This window comes from Hyla sarda, chromosome 2, assembly GCF_029499605.1.
Source record: "Hyla sarda isolate aHylSar1 chromosome 2, aHylSar1.hap1, whole genome shotgun sequence".
Lineage (NCBI taxonomy): Eukaryota > Metazoa > Chordata > Amphibia > Anura > Hylidae > Hyla > Hyla sarda.
The window spans coordinates 370,861,449-370,886,013 of NC_079190.1; the positions used below are offsets into that span (position 1 = coordinate 370,861,449).

General features: G+C 43.2%; 1 protein-coding gene across 3 annotated transcripts in view; it reads left to right on the plus strand.

Moving 5' to 3' along the window:
* Positions 1-24,565, plus strand: part of LOC130357970 (myeloperoxidase-like) — a 106,175-nt gene that overhangs the window by 74,772 nt on the left and 6,838 nt on the right. For all 3 annotated transcript variants that reach the window (XM_056560762.1, XM_056560763.1, XM_056560764.1), the window contains 5 exons: positions 117-277; positions 2,219-2,471; positions 2,584-2,754; positions 3,554-3,791; positions 12,223-12,431. In XM_056560762.1, coding sequence (XP_056416737.1) covers positions 117-277; positions 2,219-2,471; positions 2,584-2,754; positions 3,554-3,791; positions 12,223-12,431 — 1,032 coding nt within the window. The remainder of the gene's footprint in view (positions 1-116; positions 278-2,218; positions 2,472-2,583; positions 2,755-3,553; positions 3,792-12,222; positions 12,432-24,565) is intronic.

Sequence of the window (24,565 nt, forward strand, 5' to 3'; positions counted from 1 at the left end):
CTTCAATGGAACTGAGCTGCAATACCACACACAACCTAAGGACAGGTATAGTGCTGTATTTTGAAGAAATCAGTACAATCTTTGTGCCGTTTGGTAATGGGTTACATTTGTTTCAGGGGACACTCGAGTTAGTGAGCAACCTGGGCTGACAGTGCTCCATACTGTCTTCATGCGAGAACACAACCGTATCGCTACAGAGCTGCATGAAATGAACCCAAAATGGAATGGAGAAAAACTATACGAAGGAGCCCGCAAAATAATAGGAAGCATGATACAGGTGCAGTATATTGTATATATGCTGTAGCAAAATACAAGCAATAAGTACAAAATGATGCAGTTTTTCTCTTGTGTGGCACTTGGGTATATAGGATTTCAGAGGCGGAGGCCAAGTTGTGAATGCAAGCTATGTTCCTACAGTTATACTACTGTTCAGATAAGGGGGGCCATTTATCGAACTGTGTATACCAGTTTAGACCGTCTATATTTGTCTCTCAGAAAGTCTCAGTCTTTTTAGTTAAGACTTTTATGCAACTTTTGCTTTAGAGCCCTTCTCCACAGAAATAGTATAATGGTCTACAATAGAGCATAAAATGCAGTGGTCAGAAATGTATCAACTGCGACTTTTATTGGAAAGTTTTACAAAAGTCTCATCAACTGAAAATACACAGTAATGACAGACCATGTCAGACCCGGCGGAAATCCAATCTAAATAGTAGGAAGCCTTTTAGCCTTTTATTTATTTACATTTTTATTTTTTTGGGACGTACAATTCGACAGTGCAGTTTAAGGTTCTAATGACATGTTAGTTTTAATCTGATGGGTAATATAATCTATAATATATTATAATTTAAAATAATGCAATTTAATCCCAATGATTCCAAATGTTTAAAAATGTTTGATTCATTTTTGTTTCCCTTGGAGATGTCTGATGCAAATTTTCAGTTTTGGATTTTTAGATTTTAGTATTTCAATTTCACTCTGGGGGCTGATTGGAATAAAGCATATGAATTCACACCATGCACATGGTGCAGTTAAGCCTCTTTGGAGAATTCTCAATTAGTGGAGGCAGGGTGCAGTCTCCCATGGCAACCAATCAGATTCCTTCTTAAACATTTTTGAAATTTAGTTGAGACCGGCAAGCAAAAAAAAAATGAAACAAACAATCTGGTTGCTTTGGTCAACTGCACCATTCTTCCTCTACACATGTTGTCATTATTCTCCCCTTTTTGAAATCCGCAACACTACTATGCTGATGAGTAATGACTTTGCCTAAGGCTATGTTCCAATCTGCAGGTACACTTGTAGGGAAAAATAATGTTATGGAGGATATGGGGGATGAGGAGAAGGAATATGTAGGCTATGGTAGGATGAGGAGAAGAATGTTATGTTTTCAAAGCATTGTAAAGTCATGAAGGATATGGATGTCATGAGGCTAGTTACCATGGTAGCTCATGAGAAGAATATTTAGACTACAGGTGGTGAAGGCATAGAGCCTGAAGTGTAAAGCTAATCTAGAGGGAATGGTATGAGGGTATGTTTGATGTTGAGCATTTTTTCTATAAATGTCCCTAGCTCTGTGACTTTTTTTAAATAAATGTCTTAAAGGGGTACTCTGCACTAGACATCTGATCCCCTATCCAAAGGCTAGGGTATAAGATGTCTGATCGCGGGGGTCCCGCTGCCACACCCCTCCCATAGACTTGCATTGAGGGGGCAGAGTGTGACGTCATGAGGGGGCGGGGCCGGGATGTCATGATACTCTGACCCCTGTATCGTGAGTCATCACGCACGGAGCAAACTTAGCTCTGTGCAGTGATGACTCGGCAGGAGAGATTCGGGGTTCCCCAACAGTGGGAGCCCCGTGATTAGACATCTTTTCCCCTATCCTTTGGATAGGGGATAAGATGTCTAGGGTGGAGCACCCCTTTAAGCTCTGATTTTTTTTTTTTATAAATGTCTCACGCTCTGAGACTTTTTTTTATAAATGTCTCAAGCTCTGAGACTTTTTTTTAGACTTTTCTAGTCTAAAGAGCTGTGGAGAATAGACAGTAAAGTCCATTCGCAAAATGTACTAAAACGACATGTGACGTTTGATAAATTGAGCAGACAATAGACACAGGCTCAGAGACTTTTCTAGTCTAAAGCACTGTGGAGAATAGACAATCATAGTAAATCTCTCCCAAGTACTGTACCTGAAATTTTTCTTTTTGGTTGATAGAAAATAGCATATAAAGATTGGCTGCCACTGCTGTTGGGCAGTGACAAGGAAAAACTTGTACCCGAATATAAATCATACAATGAAGATGAAGATCCAGCAGTGTCAAATGCCTTCACCAACGCCTTCAGAATGGGCCATACCTTAATCCAACCATTTGTATATAGGTTGGCAGAAGGTTACGTTCCCTATGAACCAGAGCCAGCAGTCCCACTCCATCAGATGTTCTTTGCCCCATGGAGAATCTTGACACAAGGTAACTTAAATGTGCTCTTCAATACACTCAATGGTGCTCAATAATGGATGCTGTTCATGTACTTATCATATGGCACTGTATTCTGCTAATGTACATTATACCTTTTATGCAGGAGGGATTGATCCTCTGATGCGTGGTATGATGGCCAATAAAGCCAAACTAAATGCCCAGAACCAGATGGTGGTTGATGAACTGAGGGATCGTCTCTTTATTCAGATCAATCATATTGGTCTGGATCTAGCTGCTATTAATATGCAGAGAGGTCGAGAACATGGATTACCAGGTACAGTAAGAATTGTTCAGCAGCATTGCAATAATAAATGAAAAGGAAAAATATATTGGGAGAGATGACAAATACAGAGGAAGTATTGGAAAGTTTAATATAAACCCGCAAGCGGAGATTCCATCTGGCTGTCACCGCCAAAATATTTCAGCAGTATGACCGCGTGTCCCTGCACCATCCCCATTGAGGGCAATGCAATGCTCGCGGACTAATGTGCAAAGAATGAACATGTTCTTTCTTTGCGCGGATCAAACTCCGCAGCGGAATTGTCCTCCACTGAAATTCCGGAGTATGAACGGGTCTGCGGAAGACTGATTCAAACTAATGTTAGGGGTTCCCACCATAGAATTCTGACACGCAAATCCCCCCACGCAATTGCGTGCCAATTCCTCAGTTTAAACATACCCTAACTTCACATCAAAATCTAATAAAATGAAATACTAATATAATCCTTCATTGTATACAACCTAATTAGACAAGAGGTAGTAACAATATTTTGTAAAAAGATAAAGATTTTGGTTTGACTTGGTATAGTCCCATTTCTCCTATGCTTGGCAGAATAGTGTGAGCCTAGTAGATTTACATTTGCAGGGTGGGGAGTTATCAATCCCTGTATGCCAGAAATCTGCTTTCACTACTCTGAATAAAAAAGGGGGATGGAGCTTAGGAGGGGTGTGGCCTCCTTCCCCGAGCACATTTCCTATATGTCACAGCCCAAATTGTCATAACTTAGATTTAATGCTTAAATGTACTGTACCCATATTATAAAGGAATGTTCCTTTTTTTTTTACTACGCAAGGATACAATGCATGGAGACGATTCTGCAATCTTTCTGCACCACAAAATGTAGATGAATTGGCCATCGTAATGAATAATAGAAAGCTTGCTGAAAAGCTAATGGAACTGTATGGGACACCTGAAAACATTGATCTCTGGGTTGGAGGAGTCTCTGAGCCTTTGGTTCCTGGAGGAAGGACTGGAGAGCTGTTATCTTGTATAATTGGAGACCAGTTCCGTAGATCTAGAGACGGAGATCGGTATGTATCAATTTTCTGTAATATATATATATAATTTTTTATCTAAAATAAGTCTCTTAGGGCATTAGAAAAAAATAGGGGCCTGTGGCAGATAGCTGCCTGAAAATCAAGTTGAAACATCCTCTAGGTCATTGGATCACTTTACAATACAAATTTTATTCAGACCCGCAAATGTCCTTGAGGTGTGGCCTAGCTGTTTAAGTGCCACCAATTCATTTGTCTCCCATTTTCTCATAAGGGACAGTTTGGGCTTGGTTTACAGTGCTGAGGACAGATTTTGAGATGTAGCTCGTGTTAATTCAAGATTGAGATTGACACTGTAAACTAAGCCCCAGCTGTCACTCAAGATGAAAGGAGAGGGATGGTAGACTGAGAATTTTAGTGAATTGGAGGCGCTTGAGCGGCTCAGCCACATGTCCACTTGCAGGCCCAATTAAAACTTGCTTTTTGAAGCAATCTGATGCCTGCCTATGTTTACATATTTCATTGTATTGATTTAATTCAATAATCCATACAATACCGTAATATTAATGGAGAAAGTTGTTCTTTCTTTCATGTCAGTGGTATCCCTTTAATTTGAATTTTAAAGGAAATCTGTCAGCAGTATCACCCGCACTAAAGCCGTCACACAGACTTGTAGTGCGGGTGATGCTAATCAAAACGACCAAATTTAGTGGGAAATCTACTGGAAAATAAAATAAGCCTTGGCATTTTTAAGCATAGAGGCCATTTGTAAGTCATACACAGCTCCCAGCATCAGGCTGTGGGGGTACATCTCTCAACTGTTTTCATCATGGTCTTTGAATTGTGCTGCAGGGTGTATACCCAAAAGCTACTCCTAAACTCCAACTTTACCTGAGGCCTCCATTCTGGTGGCTGGTATGGATCCCATCTGTCATATCTCCAAATATCTAGTATTTAACCCCTTAACGATCACGGACGTAAATGTACGTCTTGGTACGGCGGTACTTAGCGCACAAGGACGCACATTTACATCCTGTGTATGACTGCAAGCATCAGAGTGGTGCTCGCGTCATACTCTGCAAGGACCTGCCGGTAATGGCCGACATCAGCGATCGCGCGGATGTCTGTCATTAACCCCTCAGATGCAGTGATCAATGCAGATCACGGCATCTGCAGCAATGCGCATGTTAAAATAGATGATCGGATCGCTCGCAGTGCTGCCGTGGGGATCCAATCATCTGTAATGTTGACCGGAGGTCCCCTCACCTGCCTCCAGCCGTCAGACCAGAGCAGAAGATCGCCGATAACACTGATCAGTGCTATGCCCTATGCATAGCACTGAACAGTATTAGCAATCAACTGATTGCTATTGATAGGCCCCTATGGGGACATAAAAAGTGTAAAAAAAATAAGTGAAAAATCCCCTCCCCCAATAAAAAACGAAAATTGTCCCTTTTCCCATTTTACCCCCAAAAAGCGTAAAAAAAATGTTTTAAACATATTTGGTACCGTCGCATGTGTAAATGTCTGAACTATCAAAATATAATGTTAATGATCCTGTACAGTGAACAGCGTAAATGTAAAAAATTAAAAAATTTCCAAAAATGCTGCTTTTTTGACACATTTTATTCCAAAAAAAATAATAAAAAGTGATCTAAAAGTTTTATATATGCAAATGTCATTTCAATAAAAAGTACAGATGATGGCGCAAAAAAGAAGCCCTCATTCCACCCCATATACGGAAACATGAAAAAGTTATAGGTGGTCAAAATAGGGCGATTTTATATTACTGATTTTCCATCATTTTAATCGTATTGACCCACAGAATAAAGTACACATGTCATTTTACCATAATGTGTACAGTGTGAAAATGTAACCCTCCAAAATGTGCAAAATTGTGGTTTTCATTTAGATTTCCTCCCTAAAAAAATAATTTTTTGGGTTCGCCATACATTTTATGGTAAAATTAGAGGTTTCATTACAAAGTACAATTGGTCAAGCAAATGCCCTTATATGGGTCTGTAGAAGGAAATATAAAAGAGTTATGGGTTTTAGAAGGCGAGGAGGAAAAAACAAAAACACAAAAATAAAATCGGCCTGGTCCTTAAGGTCAAAATGAGCTTGGTCCTTATGGGGTTAATACCTATGTTAAGGACAGAAAAATCCTTCATTCACATCCTGACCCGTGACAGACAGTTATGCCATGGGTTGGTAGTCAGCTTAGAAGCTGAGTCTACTCCTTACATGGTGGGTGCCAGCTGCTATCTTCAGCTTACACGCGCTGTTGAAGGGGTTGTCCCTGGAGCTGATAGGATCCTACCTGTTCTGCTCCCATGTGATAATTTAATGCAATCCAATAGTTATGCATTGAACTTCATAAGCAATCAAAGGTAAAAAAAAAGAAATCTCCCTGCTGGGCATTAGATCACTATTAGCAGTAATCTATGTGCAAAGGTTTGCTGGGGGAGAAGGACAGGTCATGTCCTCCAGGTCAATACTCTCCTGGTGACTAGTCACCTACAGGAAGGGAGTTTCCTGCCTTCAGCGGACCACCAGCACTAGGCATAGGGCTCACATCCAGCTCTGGGTGTAGGGATTTATGTGGCAGGCGGCACCTTGTTTCAGCTTCTTGCACTTTAAGAGTGCTGGGCTGACACATTGTCAGCCTGACCTATTTACTGATAGATCGCTGTGCAGAGTGAATTTCCATTATGCCTTGGTAGTAGGGGGTGGCTGGCAACGACGTGGCACCCTTTATATTTGAATCTGGTTGGGTTATGGGATAGGGTTCCTCCTCTTCTGCTGCATTAGCTCATGTGTGTGGTAGTGCATTACTAAAGTTGATTCCGTGTCCTCTAGGTGTCGGTGATCGTGCTGAAGATTAATGCGGGCAAGAGTAAAGGCTGTGTAGAGCTTATAAGGATGCTTGTATGTAACAGGGGTTTGGACATGTCTACGATCCACAATAAAGGGGTTATCCAGGAAAATACATATATATATATATATATATATATATATATATATATATATATATATATATATATATAAACTGGTTCCAGAAAGTTAAACAAATTTGTAAATTACTTCTATTAAAAAATCTTAATCCTTTCAGTACTTATGAGCTGCTGAAGTTGAGTTGTTCTTTTCTGCCTAAGTGCTCTGTGATGAAACCTGTCTCGGGAACCGTCCAGAGTAGAAGCAAATCCCCACAGCAAACCTCTTCTACTCTGTGCAGTTCCCAAGACAAGCAGAGATGTCAGCAGAGAACACTGTTGTCAAACAGAAAAGAACAACTCAACTTCAGCAGCTGATAATTATTTGAAGGATTAATTTTTTTTTAATAGAAGTAATTTACAAATCTGTTTAACTTTCTGGAGCCAGTTGATATATAAAAAGATATTTTTTTCCTGAAATACCCCTTTAAGGTTTCACTCCCCTTACTTTAGCAGGCTTCTTGTAGATGCAGAGTATTACAAGAAGTATCAAGAGTGTAGTACTCCCATGGGGCATGCATTGACTGGTGTCCTCTCTCCTTACATTACAAAGTGATGAGGGTGAAGCAAAAGAATAAGTAAATATGCTGGGGCTGCAGCCATGAGAATACTACCTATCATGTCACAGTTTGAGTCTTCTGACCCACGATCACGCCAAAACTCGCAACTTGAGTTTCCACTTGCGTAAAAAAAAAACACAGAAAAAAACGTTTTGGTTAAAAAAATATATATAATAATTTTTGGCGTTTTACAGCATTTTTAGTGCACGATTTTCATAATTGCAGCAGGTTGAGATTATGTTTTTTTTTTCTATGGTGACATTTCTTATGTTTCCCTCCGTATGTTTAAGTCTATGGTATTGCAAAAAAAAATTTAAAATAAAACACCATTAAATAAGCAATGTGGGTTTAGCATTAAATTTTCTTTTTTTGTTTAAGAGTTTCCACACAAAGACAAAAATGGCAAAAAATTCCATTAAAAAACACAAAAACACTTGAAAAACTGTTGCAGTTTTTCTGCTGTTCTTCCCTGGGAAAGAAATGCTGGCAAAAAAAAAAAACCTAGCTTATTACAGACACAAAACACAAAAATGTGCCTGCAACATTCCTGATTGAAACTGTTCTAAAGCTATTATCGGAAATATTCAGTTTTTTCAGACAAAGCCTATGTTCAGATGGCAGAAATTCCACATAGATGCGTCAATTCCGCGGCCACAGTAACTTGGCCTGAATTCTGGATCCTTGCAATCATATGGAAAAATTCTGTGGAATTCATGTGTAATTTCTGCATGAATTCTGCATGAATACACAGTGCACAGAAGAAAAAGTGCTTTGTCCTTATAAAAGTTCTATGTTTCTCAAAATCTGCACGACATCAACGAGAATTCCGCACGAAATACGCACAAATTCTGCATTTAGCCTGAGAAAAAAAACCCATTGACTTTAATTAGCTTCCGCAGCTCATTCCGCCAAAATTTAACCCTTTGAGGACAGAGGGTTTTTCGGTTTTTGAACTTTCGTTTTTTTCTCCTCCATGCGGTTTAATTAACATTATAAATTTATATTTTGGGAAATTTATGCACACGGCAATACCACATATGTTTATTTTTGTTAAAAAATGTTTTATTTAAATGGAGAAAAACATATTTTTTTACTTTTTTTTTTTTTAATACTTTTATAGCCCTCATAGGGGGCACACACTGTTCAATGATATGCCATATCATAGCATTGATCAGTGTTATCGGCGCTCTGCTGCTCCACGGTGATTCCACATATGTTTATGTTTATTTTTGTTTACATTTTTTTTTTAAATTGCAAAAAACTTTTTTAAACTTTTTTTTTTACACTTTTATAGCCCTCATAGGGGACTATAACTGGCAATCTTTTGATTGCATACACTGTTCAATGATATGCCATAGCATAGCATTGATCAGTGTTATCGGCGCTCTGCTGCTCCAGCCTGGATCTCAGGGATCGAACAGTAGATCGCCGATTGGACAGCGAGGAGGAAGGTGGAGACCCTTCTCGCGTTCTCTAAGCTGATCGGGACACCGCGGTCTTACCGCAGTGATCCCGATCAGCTCTGCTGAACTGCCAGGAAGCTTTTCCTTTTATTTTAGACACGGCAATCAACTTTGATCGGCACGTCTAAGGAGTTAATACCAGGCATCACCCCGATCACTGACCTCACGTCATAGCAGGGGAGCGGGCACAGGGCGTACAGGTAGGCCTTAAGAGGGGGGTCATTAAGAGGTTAAGACATGACTTATTTTTTGCAGAAAGCGAAATGTGGACTGTTAGCCGCGGAACATCTGCAGTGAAAATTCTGCAGTGTGAATGGGACTGTGGAATTCCATTGAAATTAAAGAGGTTATCCAGGAAAAAACTTTTTATATATATATATATATATATATATCAACTGGCTCCAGAAAGTTGAACAGATTTGTAAATTAGGAATAAATTGTATTAACCACACCTCAAGGACCTCCCCTTACCATATGGTACACAATGACGATAGTTGAAGACAGTTTGTATGAGACAAATGTATAAAATGTGTAACACAATCATAAAACAATTGATCATAAATGAAATAAAAAATAATAAGTAAGATATGGAATAAAATGGTTAGAATGTTGCTCTACTTTACTATATGTTTTACCATTGGGCCCTAATGGTAAAAATAAAACACTGCTAATGATGGTTATATCCCGTTTGCAATGGTGGTATTATCTGTTAATCCGGCAATTTTGATTAACCGGCACTTTGAAATGCTCCGGCAAAATAAAGTAGTTCAGCATAGGGATGTAAGAAAAAATCGATTCCCGCGATTATCGCGATTTTTCACTTGCCGATACTGAATCGATTCAAAAATATTTTGAATCGATTCAGTATCGGCAAGTGAAAAATCGCTTTAGTGATGTGGAATTTGTATCTCCTGATGCACAGAAAGCATGTCCCGGGCATCAGGAGATACAAGTTGCACATTTTGTCAGCCGGATCTGACACGGCGGCGGCGCTCTGGATGTATGGAGCGGGCTCCGACTCGTGCCCGCTCCATACTCTGCAGCCCCCTGCTGTTCTTAGTAGCCGGGGGCCGCCGCTAACAGCATGCGACGATCGCTGCGGCTGGCTATTAACCCTTTAGATCGCCGCTGTCAAAGCTGACAGCGGCGTCTAAAGGGAGATGTGTATGCTCTCCGTGGCTCGGTCATTGATAGATTCTGGCTGGACCAGGCTCTATCAATGGATCGCAGATAAATGGAGTTCAATAGAACTCTATTCATCTGTCTGAGGAATCTAATGATTCCTAAAAGACTAATAAAGTGTACAAAAAATAATTAAAATAAAAATAAAGTTTTAATAAAAGCGTAAAAGACATTGTTTTTTAAACAGAATCGGGATATATCACGATGTATCGTCACCTAGACGGTATCGCGATATATCGGGATATATCGAATCGCCACACTGGTATCGCGATTCGAATCGAATCGCCAAATTCTTGGCGATTCACACCACTAGTTCAGCATATGCTGTTGAAAGATGAATATATAATAGATACTGGTCAGTCTCTCAGATGACTATAATTAGCCACCTACAGTGTGATGTTGTTATATCTCACCGGGTCTCCGGCCGCTGGTCCCGTTATTTGACGGACCAAGAATGAAGTCCTGCGGCTGTTGGAATGGTACGGGCAACTAAAGTCCTCTAGATATAGTCAAGTAGTGCAACATTCTAACCATTTTATTCCAGATCTTACTTGTTATTTTTTATTTCATTTATGATCAATTGTTTTATGATTGTGTAAAAAATTTTATACATTTGTCTCATACAAACTGTCTCCAACTATCGTCATTGTGTACCAAATGGTATGGTGAGGTCCTTGAGGAGGGTTTAATACAATTTATTCCTTTTCTCTTGCATTCATCGGTGGGGATTGACCCTTATAACCACATATACCTCGGACTTTCTGGTTGTGAGCTGCACACATAACTCTCTTTTTTTCCCAGATTTGTAAATGACTTCTATAAAAAAAAATCTTAATCCTTTCAGTACTTATGAGCTGCTGAAGTTGAGTTGTTATTTTCTGTCTAAGTGCTCTCTGATGACACCTGTCTTGGGAACTGTCCAGAGTAGAAGCAAATCCCCATAGCAAACCTCTTCTACTCTGTGCAGTTCCCGAGACAAACACCCTACATTGCTAAAGGACAGTGGCAAACAACAATGTGATGCAAATAACAAAGAATTCTATTGACTAAAAATATAAAATAAAAGACAGGAATGGCGTCTGACAAATATGGAACATCTCTCAATTTAAGACTACAAATAAATATCAATGTAACAAAAAAAAAATGGAGGGGAAATGGTAGCTAACTATAGCAGCATAATGATAGTAAGGTGCTATATCCAGATAAAGTGCATGAAGTACAATCACATAGTGTATAAGTAAAGCACAGTCACAAGATAGCAGAAACAAATACCGACATGTGTAAACAAAAAGTACAATTGAGAGACGTCTACCCCTATGTCCATTTCGGACTTGCGTCCTTCTTCCGGGAGTGGTCTCATCATGATAGTGGTACATATTCATAATAGGCAGTGCCCAATCACGCCCCAGATGTAAGATTACAGATACAAAACAGCTGTGTACCTTAGATGTGAAGGATGAACAACGCGGTGTGTCTGTGTCCGTCACCAGACTGGGTCCGGGAGCGCATACGCATGACCCTCCGGCGTATGACGTCGGGATCACGCGACTGAGGTACCCGGAACCAGTTGATGAGGAAACACAACGCGTACTTCCGGCGAGCGTCACGCACGGGGCCATGATCGCGTGTCCAACCACTGCGTAGCAATGGAGGGCACGTGACCAGGAGTCCCAGAGTGTGCGCATATAGAGGATTACTACAAGCGCAAACAGCGCCATCTATTGGACTAATAAAGAATGTGTCATGCTCTTAGCCATAGCACAGCGCCCTCTATTGGTTTACAATAAGTATATAACCATAAACATGTCCCTTTCAAGCAAGTAGAATTACATAAAGAAGTAATAACAAATAAAAATAAGTGCGATCCGCTGGATAGGGGATAAGTGTCTGATTGCTGGGACCCCCGCGATCTCCTGCACATGGCTCTGTGTGGGCCCCAGCATGATGCCACAGTTGACACACCCCATCCATGTATTTCTGGGGGAGAAGTAGAGATGCAGCATTCCTGAATCCCCACCTCTACCATAGAGCTGAATGGAGGGGGCGTGTCTGTCGACCTCTTAGTGAGGTGGATGAGACGAGCATTAGCTGCATAGAGCCATGGCAGTGCCGGTCCCCGTACCGGAAATCGTAGGGGTGCCTGCGGTCAGACTACCCTGCGATTAGACATTCAATGCAATTGAAGAAAAAAAAGCCTCTCAAAATGTGTGTGTGAATATTTGACCACAACTGACCACAAAATATATGACTGTCCATTCTTATTTTCTAGGTTTTTCTATGAAAATCCTTCAGTATTCAGTCCAGCCCAAAGAAGATCAATAGAGAGCGTGACTCTGGCCCATATCATATGTGCTAATACCAACATAAAACAAGTCCCTCAAAACGTCTTTCTAAGCAACAGTTACCCAGAAGATTTCCTTGACTGCACTGATATGCCAACAATGGACCTGCTACCTTGGAAAGTTCAGGAGACAGATGGTAAGTACATATATATGCAGGCAATGCTTTAGGATAGGCTCACACACAGCATATACACAGGGATGGTGCAAGGATTTTTACCTACACAAGCAAAGTTACATTTTGCCCCCATATAGTGCTCAATATATACAGTGCCCCTATAATGCCCATGGCTCCATATATACAGTTTCCCTAGCCCCCATATAGTATCCAATATATTCAGTGCCCCCATATATACAGTGCCCCTGCTGGCTGCCCCCATATATACAGTGCCCCCATATAGTGCTCAATATATATACAGTGCACCCATATACACAGTTCCCCCATATATCTTATGAAACTCATACTCTTCTCTGGCCTCTCTAGTCTACTCTGCTGCTACTGACTTTACTTCAGCTCAGACCAGAAACATGATCCTCTGCTCCGCTCCAACCATTCTCTGCTTCTGTGTGATGGCACAGTCACGCAAAGCCTTAGAACGCAGTGGCATTGCTAGAGTTGGAGTCAATCGGTGCGGTAGAAAATTGTGTCACCCCATATAACACTCCCCAAAGTAATCTTATAGCCTGTTTTGAAGGATGCCAGAGGTGAAGCACATTGCAGAAAAAAAATGTCAGTATAATATTCAAATATACCAATTGCCACGTAATGGAAAAGTGCTAAAATGTTTTTACCATGTAAAACTACAGCTCCCAGTATGACCTAAACAGCGGTAAGGGTATGCTGGGAGGTGTTCTTTCATCCATTATTTCTGCAGAACTATCAAGTGACTACAACTGATAGGACATAGTGAGGAGAATTCACAATGATATCAGTGACTACAGGTGACGTATTCTCTATAGTGAGGAGAATACACAATGATATCAGTGATCACAGGTGACGTCTTCTCTATAATGAGGAGAATACACAATGATATTACTGATTACAGGTGACGTCTTCTCTATAGTGAGGAGAATACACAATGATATCAGTGACTACAGGTGATGTCTTCTCTATAGTGAGGAGAATACACAATGATATCAATGACTACAGGTGACGTCTTCTCTTTAGTGAGGAGAATACACACTGATATCAGTGACTACAGGTGACGTCTTCTCTATAGTGAGGAGAATACACAATGATATCAGTGACTACAGGTGACGTCTTCTCTATGGTGAGGAGAATACACACTGATATCAGTGACTACAGGTGACGTCTTCTCTATAGTGAGGAGAATACACAATGATATCAGTGACTACAGGTGACGTCTTCTCTATGGTGAGGAGAATACACAATTATATCAGTGATTACAGGTGACGTCTTCTCTATAGTGAGGAGAATACACAATGATATCAGTGACTACAGGTGACGTCTTCTCTATGGTGAGGAGAATACACAATTATATCAGTGATTACAGGTGATGTCTTCTCTATAGTGAGGAGAATACACAATAATATCAGTGAGTACAGGTGACGTCTTCTCTATAGTGAGGAGAATACACAATGATATCAGTGACTACAGGTGATGTATTCTCTATAGTGAGGAGACTGCACAATGATATCAGTGACTACAGGTGACATCTTCTCTATACTGAGGAGAATACCCAATGATATCAGTGACTACAGGTGACATCTTCTCTATAGTGAGGAGAATACACAATGATATCAGTGACTACAGGTGACGTCTTCTCTATAGTGAGGAGAATACACTATGATATCAGTGACTACAGGTGATGTCTTCTCTATAGTGAGGAGAATACACAATGATATCAGTGACTACAGGTGATGTCTTCTCTATAGTGAGGAGAATACACAATGATATCAGTGACTACAGGTGACGTCTTCTCTATAGTGAGGAGAATACACAATGATATCAGTGACTACAGGTGACGTCTTCTCTATGGAGAGGAGAATGTACAATGATATCAGTGACTACAGGTGACGTCTTCTCTATAGTGAGGAGAATGTACAATGATATCAGTGATTACAGGTGACATCTTCTCTATACTGAGGAGAATACCCAATGATATCAGTGACTACAGGTGACGTCTTCTCTATAGTGAGGAGAATACACAATGATATTAGTGACTACTGGTGACGTCTTCTCTATAGTGAGGAGAATACACAATGATATCAGTGATTACAGGTGACATCTTCTTTATAGTCTTTCCTTATCTAATTCAGCTGGTACATACCGCCAGGTACAGCTAAATCTTTTCTCTGCTGAACTTGACGCCCAGATGCTTCCTCACTTTGTCAGTAGAGTCTGATCCTCCATATGAAAATGATAATTAATATAATGCTGCCAGGCACTGTATCCTCTGAATATAATATTGCCACACGCTGTGCTCTCTGAATATAAACCTGCCACACACTTTATCCTCTGAATAGAATACTATCCCACACTGTACCCTCAAAATATATAATACTACACACTGTGCTCTCTGAATATAAACCTGGTTCACACTGTACTCTCTGAATAGAATACTACTGCCCACTGCGCTCTCTGAATATGATACTACTGCACATTGTACCCTCTGAATATAATACTACCACACACTGTACCTTCAGAATATAATAATACCACACACTATACCCTCTGAGTATAATGCTGCCACACATTGTATTCTGTGTATATAACACTAAAACACACTGTACTCTCTGAATCTGATACTATTACACACTGCGCCTTTGAATATAACCTTGCCACACAGTAAACTTTATATGATACACCATACCTCTGAAATGCAAAACACTGTGTGTCCATCACATATAGTAATAATGCCTCCTGCCCTGTGCCCCCTACATATGAAATATAACAATGCACAGTGATGTCACAGTACAGCAATAAAACACCCAATGATGTCACAATACAGGGATAATACAGCCACAGTACAGGGATTATACACCGAATGACATTACAGTACAGGGATAATACACAGTGATGTCACAGTACTGGGATAATGCCCAGTGATGTCACAGTACAGGGATAATACACCCAATGATGTAACAATACAGGGATAATACACCCAATGATGTCACAACACAGGGATAATACACAGTGATGTTACAGTACAGAGATAATACACCCAATGATGTCACAGTACAGGGATAACATACACAGTGATGTCACAGTACAAGGATTATACACCGAATGACGTTACAGTACAGGGATAATACAGCCAGTGATGTCACAACACAGGGAAAATACACCCAATGATGTCGCAATACAGGGATAATACACCCAATGATATCACAGTACAAGGATTATACACCGAACGACGTTACATTACAGGGATAATACCCAGTGATGTCACAGTACAGCAATAATGTTGGGAGCGAATATTCCCTTTTCAAATTTTTATCATGAATATTGCATATATATTTGCTATATATTCGAAATTGCGAATATTCGTTTTTTCACATATGCGCATTTTCTTTCTTTTCACTTGTGGGCCAATTAGAATGATTCAAATACACTTGTCAGAGGTTAGCAACAACATCCCTAGCAACCAATAGTAAAGTTGCCTACCCCCTCACTGTTTTCTTCCTTGACTACGCGAATATGCAAATATTCACATATGCGAATATAACGAATACGCGAAATTCGCGAATATAGGACGAATATTCATCTTTGTATTCGCAAAATATTGCGAATTCGAATATGGCCAATGCCGCTCATCACTAGTCACAATACAGGGATTATACAGCCAGGGATGATGTCACAATACAAGGATTATACACTGAATTACGTTACAGTACAGGTATAATACACAGTGATGTTACAGTACAGGGATAGTACACAGTGATGTCACAGTACAGGGATAATACACAGTGATGTCACAGTACAGGGATAATACACAGTGATGTTACAGTACAGGGATAATACACAGTGATGTTACAGTACAGGGATAATACACAGTGATGTTACAGTACAGGGATAATAAACAGTGATATCACAGTACAGGGATAATACACAGTGATGTTACAGTACAGGGATAATACACAGTGATGTTACAGTACAGGGATAATACACAGTGATGTTACAGTACAGGGATAATACACACAGTGATGTTACAGTACAGGGATAATACACACAGTTATGTCACAGTACAGGGATAATACACAGTGATGTTACAGTACAGGGATAATACACAGTGATGTTACAGTACAGGGATAATACACACAGTTATGTCACAGTACAGGGATAATACACAGTGATGTTACAGTACAGGGATAATACACACGGTGATGTCACAGTACAGGTATAATACACAGTGATGTTACAGTACAGGGATAATACACACAGTGATGTTACAGTACAGGCATAATACACAGTGATGTCTCAGTACAGGGATAATACACAGTGATGTTACAGTACAGGGATAATACACAGTGATGTTACAGTACAGGGATAATACACACAATGATGTTACAATACAGGGATAATACACAGTGATGTTACAGTACAGGGATAATACACAGTGATGTCACAGTACAGGTATAATACACAGTGATGTTACAGTACAGGGATAATACACACAGTGATGTTACAATACAGGGATAATACACAGTGATGTTACAGTACAGGGATAATACACAGTGATGTTACAGTACAGGGATAATACACAGTGATGTTACAGTACAGGGATAATACACACAGTGATGTTACAGTACAGGTATAATACACAGTGATGTTACAGTACAGGGATAGTACACAGTGATGTCACAGTACAGGGATAATACACAGTGATGTTACAGTACAGGGATAATACACAGTGATGTCACAGTACAGGGATAATACACAGTGATGTTACAGTACAGGGATAATACACAGTGATGTCACAGTACAGGTATAATACACAGTGATGTTACAGTACAGGGATAATACACACAGTGATGTTACAATACAGGGATAATACACAGTGATGTTACAGTACAGGGATAATACACAGTGATGTTACAGTACAGGGATAATACACACAGTGATGTTACAGTACAGGTATTATACACAGTGATGTTACAGTACAGGGATAGTACACAGTGATGTCACAGTACAGGGATAATACACAGTGATGTTACAGTACAGGGATAATACACAGTGATGTTACAGTACAGGGATAATACACACAGTTATGTCACAGTACAGGTATAATACACAGTGATGTTACAGTACAGGGATAATACACAGTGATGTTACAGTACAGGGATAATACACACAGTGATGTCACAGTACAGGGATAGTACACAGTGATGTTACAGTACAGGGATAATACACAGTGATGTCACAGTACAGGGATAATACACACAGTGATGTCACAGTACAGGGATAGTACACAGTGATGTTACAGTACAGGGATAATACACACAGTTATGTCACAGTACAGGGATAATACACAGTGATGTTACAGTACAGGGATAATACACAGTGATGTCACAGTACAGGGATAATACACACAGTGATGTCACAGTACAGGGATAGTACACAGTGATGTTACAGTACAGGGATAATACACACAGTTATGTCACAGTACAGGCATAATACAAAGTGATGTCACAGTACAGGGATAATACACAGTGATGTTACAGTACAGGGATAGTACACAGTGATGTCACAGTACAGGGATAATACACAGTGATGTCACAGTACAGGGGTAATACACAGGGATGTCACAACACAGGGATAATACACAGAGTGATGGCTGTTACGCCGAGCGCTCCGGGTCCCCGCTCCTCCCCGGAGCGCTCGCTTCACTCTCCCCGCGGCAGCGCTCCGGTCACGTCCTCTGACCCGGGGTGCTGCGATTCCGCTGCCAGCCGGGATGCGATTCGCGATGCGGGTAGCGCCCGCTCGCGATGCGCACCCCGGCTCCCCTACCTGACTCGCTCTCCGTCTGTTCTGTCCCGGCGCGCGCGGCCCCGCTCCCTAGGGCGCGCGCGCGCCGGGTCTCTGCGATTTAAAGGGCCACTGCGCCGCTGATTGGCGCAGTGGTTCCAATTAGTGTGTTCACCTGTGCACTTCCCTATATCACCTCACTTCCCCTGCACTCCCTTGCCGGATCTTGTTGCCTTAGTGCCAGTGAAAGCGTTCCTTGTGTGTTCCTTGCCTGTGTTTCCAGACCTTCTGCCGTTGCCCCTGACTACGATCCTTGCTGCCTGCCCCGACCTTCTGCTACGTCCGACCTTGCTTTTGCCTACTCCCTTGTACCGCGCCTATCTTCAGCAGCCAGAGAGGTGAGCCGTTGCTAGTGGATACGACCTGGTCACTACCGCCGCAGCAAGACCATCCCGCTTTGCGGCGGGCTCTGGTGAAAACCAGTAGTGGCTTAGAACCGGTCCACTAGCACGGTCCACGCCAATCCCTCTCTGGCACAGAGGATCCACTACCTGCCAGCCGGCATCGTGACAGTAGATCCGGCCATGGATCCCGCTGAAGTTCCTCTGCCAGTTGTCGCTGACCTCACCACGGTGGTCGCCCAGCAGTCACAACAGATAGCGCAACAAGGCCAACAGCTGTCTCAACTGACCGTTATGCTACAACAGTTACTACCACAGCTTCAGCAGTCATCTCCTCCGCCAGCTCCTGCACCTCCTCCGCAGCGAGTGGCCGCTCCTGGGATACGCTTATCCTTGCCGGATAAATTTGATGGGGACTCTAAGTTTTGCCGTGGCTTTCTTTCCCAATGTTCCCTGCATCTGGAGATGATGTCGGACCTGTTTCCCACTGAAAGGTCTAAGGTGGCTTTCGTAGTCAGCCTTCTGTCCGGAAAAGCCCTGTCATGGGCCACACCGCTCTGGGACCGCAATGACCCCGTCACTGCCTCTGTACACTCCTTCTTCTCGGAAATCCGAAGTGTCTTTGAGGAACCTGCCCGAGCCTCTTCTGCTGAGACTGCCCTGTTGAACCTGGTCCAGGGTAATTCTTCCGTTGGCGAGTATGCCGTACAATTCCGTACTCTTGCTTCAGAATTGTCCTGGAATAATGAGGCCCTCTGCGCGACCTTCAAAAAAGGCCTATCCAGCAACATTAAAGATGTTCTGGCCGCACGAGAAATTCCTGCTAATCTACATGAACTTATTCACCTAGCCACTCGCATTGACATGCGTTTTTCCGAAAGGCGTCAGGAACTCCGCCAAGATATGGACTCTGTTCGCACGAGGCGTTTCTTCTCCTCGGCTCCTCTCTCCTCTGGTCCCCTGCAATCTGTTCCTGTGCCTCCCGCCGTGGAGGCTATGCAGGTCGACCGGTCTCGCCTGACACCTCAAGAGAGGACACGACGCCGTATGGAGAACCTCTGCCTGTACTGTGCTAGTACCGAACACTTCCTGAGAGATTGTCCTATCCGTCCTCCCCGCCTGGAAAGACGTACGCTGACTCCGCACAAAAGTGAGACAGTCCTTGATGTCTACTCTGCTTCTCCACGTCTTACTGTGCCTGTGCGGATGTCTGCCTCTGCCTTCTCCTTCTCTACAGTGGCCTTCTTGGACTCTGGATCTGCAGGAAATTTTATTTTGGCCTCTCTCGTCAACAGGTTCAACATCCCGGTGACCAGTCTCGCCAGACCCCTCTACATCAATTGTGTAAATAATGAAAGATTGGACTGTACCATACGTTTCCGCACGGAGCCCCTTCTTATGAGTATCGGATCTCATCATGAGAGGATTGAACTTTTGGTCCTCCCCAATTGCACCTCGGAAATTCTCCTTGGACTTCCCTGGCTTCAACTTCATTCCCCTACCCTGGATTGGTCCACTGGGGAGATCAAGAGTTGGGGGTCCTCTTGTTCCAAGAACTGTCTAAAACCGGTTCCCAGTAACCCTTGCCGTAACTCTGTGGTTCCTCCAGTAACCGGTCTCCCTAAGGCCTATATGGACTTCGCGGATGTTTTCTGCAAAAAACAAGCTGAGACTCTACCTCCTCACAGGCCTTATGATTGCCCTATCGACCTCCTCCCGGGCACTACTCCACCCCGGGGCAGAATTTATCCTCTCTCTGCCCCAGAGACTCTTGCCATGTCCGAATACGTCCAGGAGAATCTAAAAAAGGGCTTTATCCGTAAATCCTCCTCTCCTGCCGGAGCCGGATTTTTCTTTGTGTCCAAAAAAGATGGCTCCCTACGTCCTTGCATTGACTACCGCGGTCTTAATAAAATCACGGTTAAGAACCGCTACCCCTTACCCCTCATCTCTGAACTCTTTGATCGCCTCCAAGGTGCCCACATCTTCACTAAATTGGACTTAAGAGGCGCCTATAACCTCATCCGCATCAGAGAGGGGGACGAGTGGAAAACGGCATTTAACACCAGAGATGGACACTTTGAGTATCTGGTCATGCCCTTTGGACTGTGCAACGCCCCTGCCGTCTTCCAAGACTTTGTCAATGAAATTTTTCGTGATCTGTTATACTCCTGTGTTGTTGTATATCTGGACGATATCCTAATTTTTTCTGCCAATCTAGAAGAACACCGCCAGCATGTCCGTATGGTTCTTCAGAGACTTCGTGACAACCAACTCTATGCCAAAATTGAGAAATGTCTGTTTGAATGCCAATCTCTTCCTTTTCTAGGATATTTGGTCTCTGGCCAGGGACTACAGATGGATCCAGACAAACTCTCTGCCGTCTTAGATTGGCCACGCCCCTCCGGACTCCGTGCTATCCAACGCTTTTTGGGGTTCGCCAATTATTACAGGCAATTTATTCCACATTTTTCTACCATTGTGGCTCCTATCGTGGCTTTAACCAAAAAAAATGCTGATCCCAAGTCCTGGCCTCCTCAAGCAGAAGACGCCTTTAAACGACTCAAGTCTGCCTTTTCTTCGGCTCCCGTCCTCTCCAGACCTGACCCTTCCAAACCCTTCCTATTGGAGGTTGATGCCTCCTCAGTGGGAGCTGGAGCTGTTCTTCTACAAAAAAATTCTTCCGGGCATGCTGTCACTTGTGGTTTTTTCTCTAGGACCTTCTCTCCAGCGGAGAGGAACTACTCCATCGGGGATCGAGAGCTTCTAGCCATTAAATTAGCACTTGAGGAATGGAGGCATCTGCTGGAGGGATCAAGTTCTCCTGTTATTATCTACACCGACCACAAGAACCTCTCCTACCTCCAGTCTGCCCAACGGCTGAATCCTCGCCAGGCCCGGTGGTCTCTGTTCTTTGCCCGATTTAATTTTGAGATTCACTTTCGTCCTGCCGATAAGAACATTAGGGCCGATGCTCTCTCTCGTTCCTCGGATGCCTCAGAAGTTGAACTCTCTCCGCAACACATCATTCCACCTGACTGCCTGATCTCCACTTCTCCTGCCTCCATCAGGCAGACTCCTCCAGGAAAGACCTTTGTTTCTCCTCGCCAACGCCTCGGAATCCTCAAATGGGGTCACTCCTCCCATCTCGCAGGTCATGCGGGTATCAAGAAATCTGTGCAACTCATCTCCCGCTTCTATTGGTGGCCGACTCTGGAGACGGATGTTGTGGACTTTGTGCGAGCCTGCACTATCTGTGCCCGGGATAAGACTCCTCGCCAGAAGCCCGCTGGTTTTCTTCATCCTCTGCCTGTCCCCGAACAGCCTTGGTCTCTGATTGGTATGGATTTTATTACTGATTTACCCCCTTCCCGTGGCAACACTGTTATTTGGGTGGTCGTTGATCGATTCTCCAAAATGGCACATTTCATCCCTCTTCCTGGTCTTCCTTCTGCGCCTCAGTTGGCTAAACAATTTTTTGTACACATTTTTCGTCTTCACGGGTTGCCTACGCAGATTGTCTCGGATAGAGGCGTCCAATTCGTGTCTAAATTCTGGAGGGCTCTCTGTAAACAACTCAAGATTAAATTAAATTTTTCTTCTGCATATCATCCCCAGTCCAATGGACAAGTAGAAAGGATTAACCAGATCTTGGGTGATTATTTGCGACATTTTGTTTCCTCCCGCCAGGATGACTGGGCAGATCTCCTCCCATGGGCCGAATTCTCGTATAACTTCAGGGTCTCTGAGTCTTCCTCCAAATCCCCATTTTTCGTGGTGTACGGCCGTCACCCTCTTCCCCCCCTCCCTACTCCCTTGCCCTCTGGTCTGCCCGCTGTGGATGAAATTTCTCGTGACCTTTCCATCATATGGAGAGAGACCCAAAATTCTCTCTTACAGGCTTCATCACGCATGAAGAAGTTCGCGGATAAGAAAAGAAGAGCTCCCCCCGTTTTTTCCCCTGGAGACAAGGTATGGCTCTCCGCTAAATATGTCCGCTTCCGTGTCCCTAGCTACAAGTTGGGACCACGCTATCTTGGTCCTTTCAAAATTTTGTGTCAAATTAATCCTGTCTCCTATAAACTTCTTCTTCCTCCCTCTCTTCGTATCCCTAATGCCTTTCACGTCTCTCTTCTCAAACCACTCATCCTCAACCGTTTTTCTCCCAAATCTGTTCCTCCCACTCCTGTTTCCGGCTCCTCGGACATCTTCTCGGTCAAAGAAATTTTAGCTGCCAAAAAGGTCAGAGGGAAAAATTTTTTTTTAGTGGACTGGGAGGGTTGTGGTCCTGAAGAGAGATCCTGGGAACCTGAGGACAACATCCTAGACAAAAGTCTGCTCCTCAGGTTCTCAGGCTCTAAGAAGAGGGGGAGACCCAAGGGGGGGGGTACTGTTACGCCGAGCGCTCCGGGTCCCCGCTCCTCCCCGGAGCGCTCGCTTCACTCTCCCCGCGGCAGCGCTCCGGTCACGTCCTCTGACCCGGGGCGCTGCGATTCCGCTGCCAGCCGGGATGCGATTCGCGATGCGGGTAGCGCCCGCTCGCGATGCGCACCCCGGCTCCCCTACCTGACTCGCTCTCCGTCTGTTCTGTCCCGGCGCGCGCGGCCCCGCTCCCTAGGGCGCGCGCGCGCCGGGTCTCTGCGATTTAAAGGGCCACTGCGCCGCTGATTGGCGCAGTGGTTCCAATTAGTGTGTTCACCTGTGCACTTCCCTATATCACCTCACTTCCCCTGCACTCCCTTGCCGGATCTTGTTGCCTTAGTGCCAGTGAAAGCGTTCCTTGTGTGTTCCTTGCCTGTGTTTCCAGACCTTCTGCCGTTGCCCCTGACTACGATCCTTGCTGCCTGCCCCGACCTTCTGCTACGTCCGACCTTGCTTTTGCCTACTCCCTTGTACCGCGCCTATCTTCAGCAGCCAGAGAGGTGAGCCGTTGCTAGTGGATACGACCTGGTCACTACCGCCGCAGCAAGACCATCCCGCTTTGCGGCGGGCTCTGGTGAAAACCAGTAGTGGCTTAGAACCGGTCCACTAGCACGGTCCACGCCAATCCCTCTCTGGCACAGAGGATCCACTACCTGCCAGCCGGCATCGTGACAATGGCACAGTACAGGGATAATAGATAGTGATGTCACAGTACAGGGATAATACACAGTGGTATCACAGTACTGGGATAATACACAGTGATGTCACAGTACAGGGATAATACACACTGTGATGTCACAGTACAGGGATAATACACAGTGATGTCACAGTACAGGGATAATACACACAGTGATGTCACGGTACAGGGATAATACACAGTGATGTCACAGTACAGGGATAATACACAGTGATGTCACAGTACAGGGATAATACACAGTGGTATCACAGTACAGGGATAATACACAGTGATGTCACAGTACAGGGATAATACACAGTGATGTCACAGTACAGGGATAATACACAGTGATGTCACAGTACAGGGATAATACACTGATGTCACAGTACAGGGGTAATACACAGGGATGTCACAACACAGGGATAATACACAGTGATGTCACAGTACAAGGATTATACACCGAATGACGTTACAGTACAGGGATAATACACAGTGATGTCACAATACAGGGATAATACATAGTGATGTCACAAAACAGGGATAATACACCCAAAGATGTCACAGTTCAAGGATTATACACCGAATGACATTACAGTACAGGGATAATACAGCCAGTGATGTCACAATACTGGGATAATACACCCAAAGATGTCACAATAAAGGGATAATACAGCCAGTGATGTCACAATACAGGGATAATACACACAGTGATGTCACAATAAAGGGATAATACACAGTGATGTCATCGTACAGGGATAATACACAGTGATGTCACAGTACAGGGATAATACACACGATGATGTCACTGTACAGGGATAATACACACGATGATGTCACAGTAC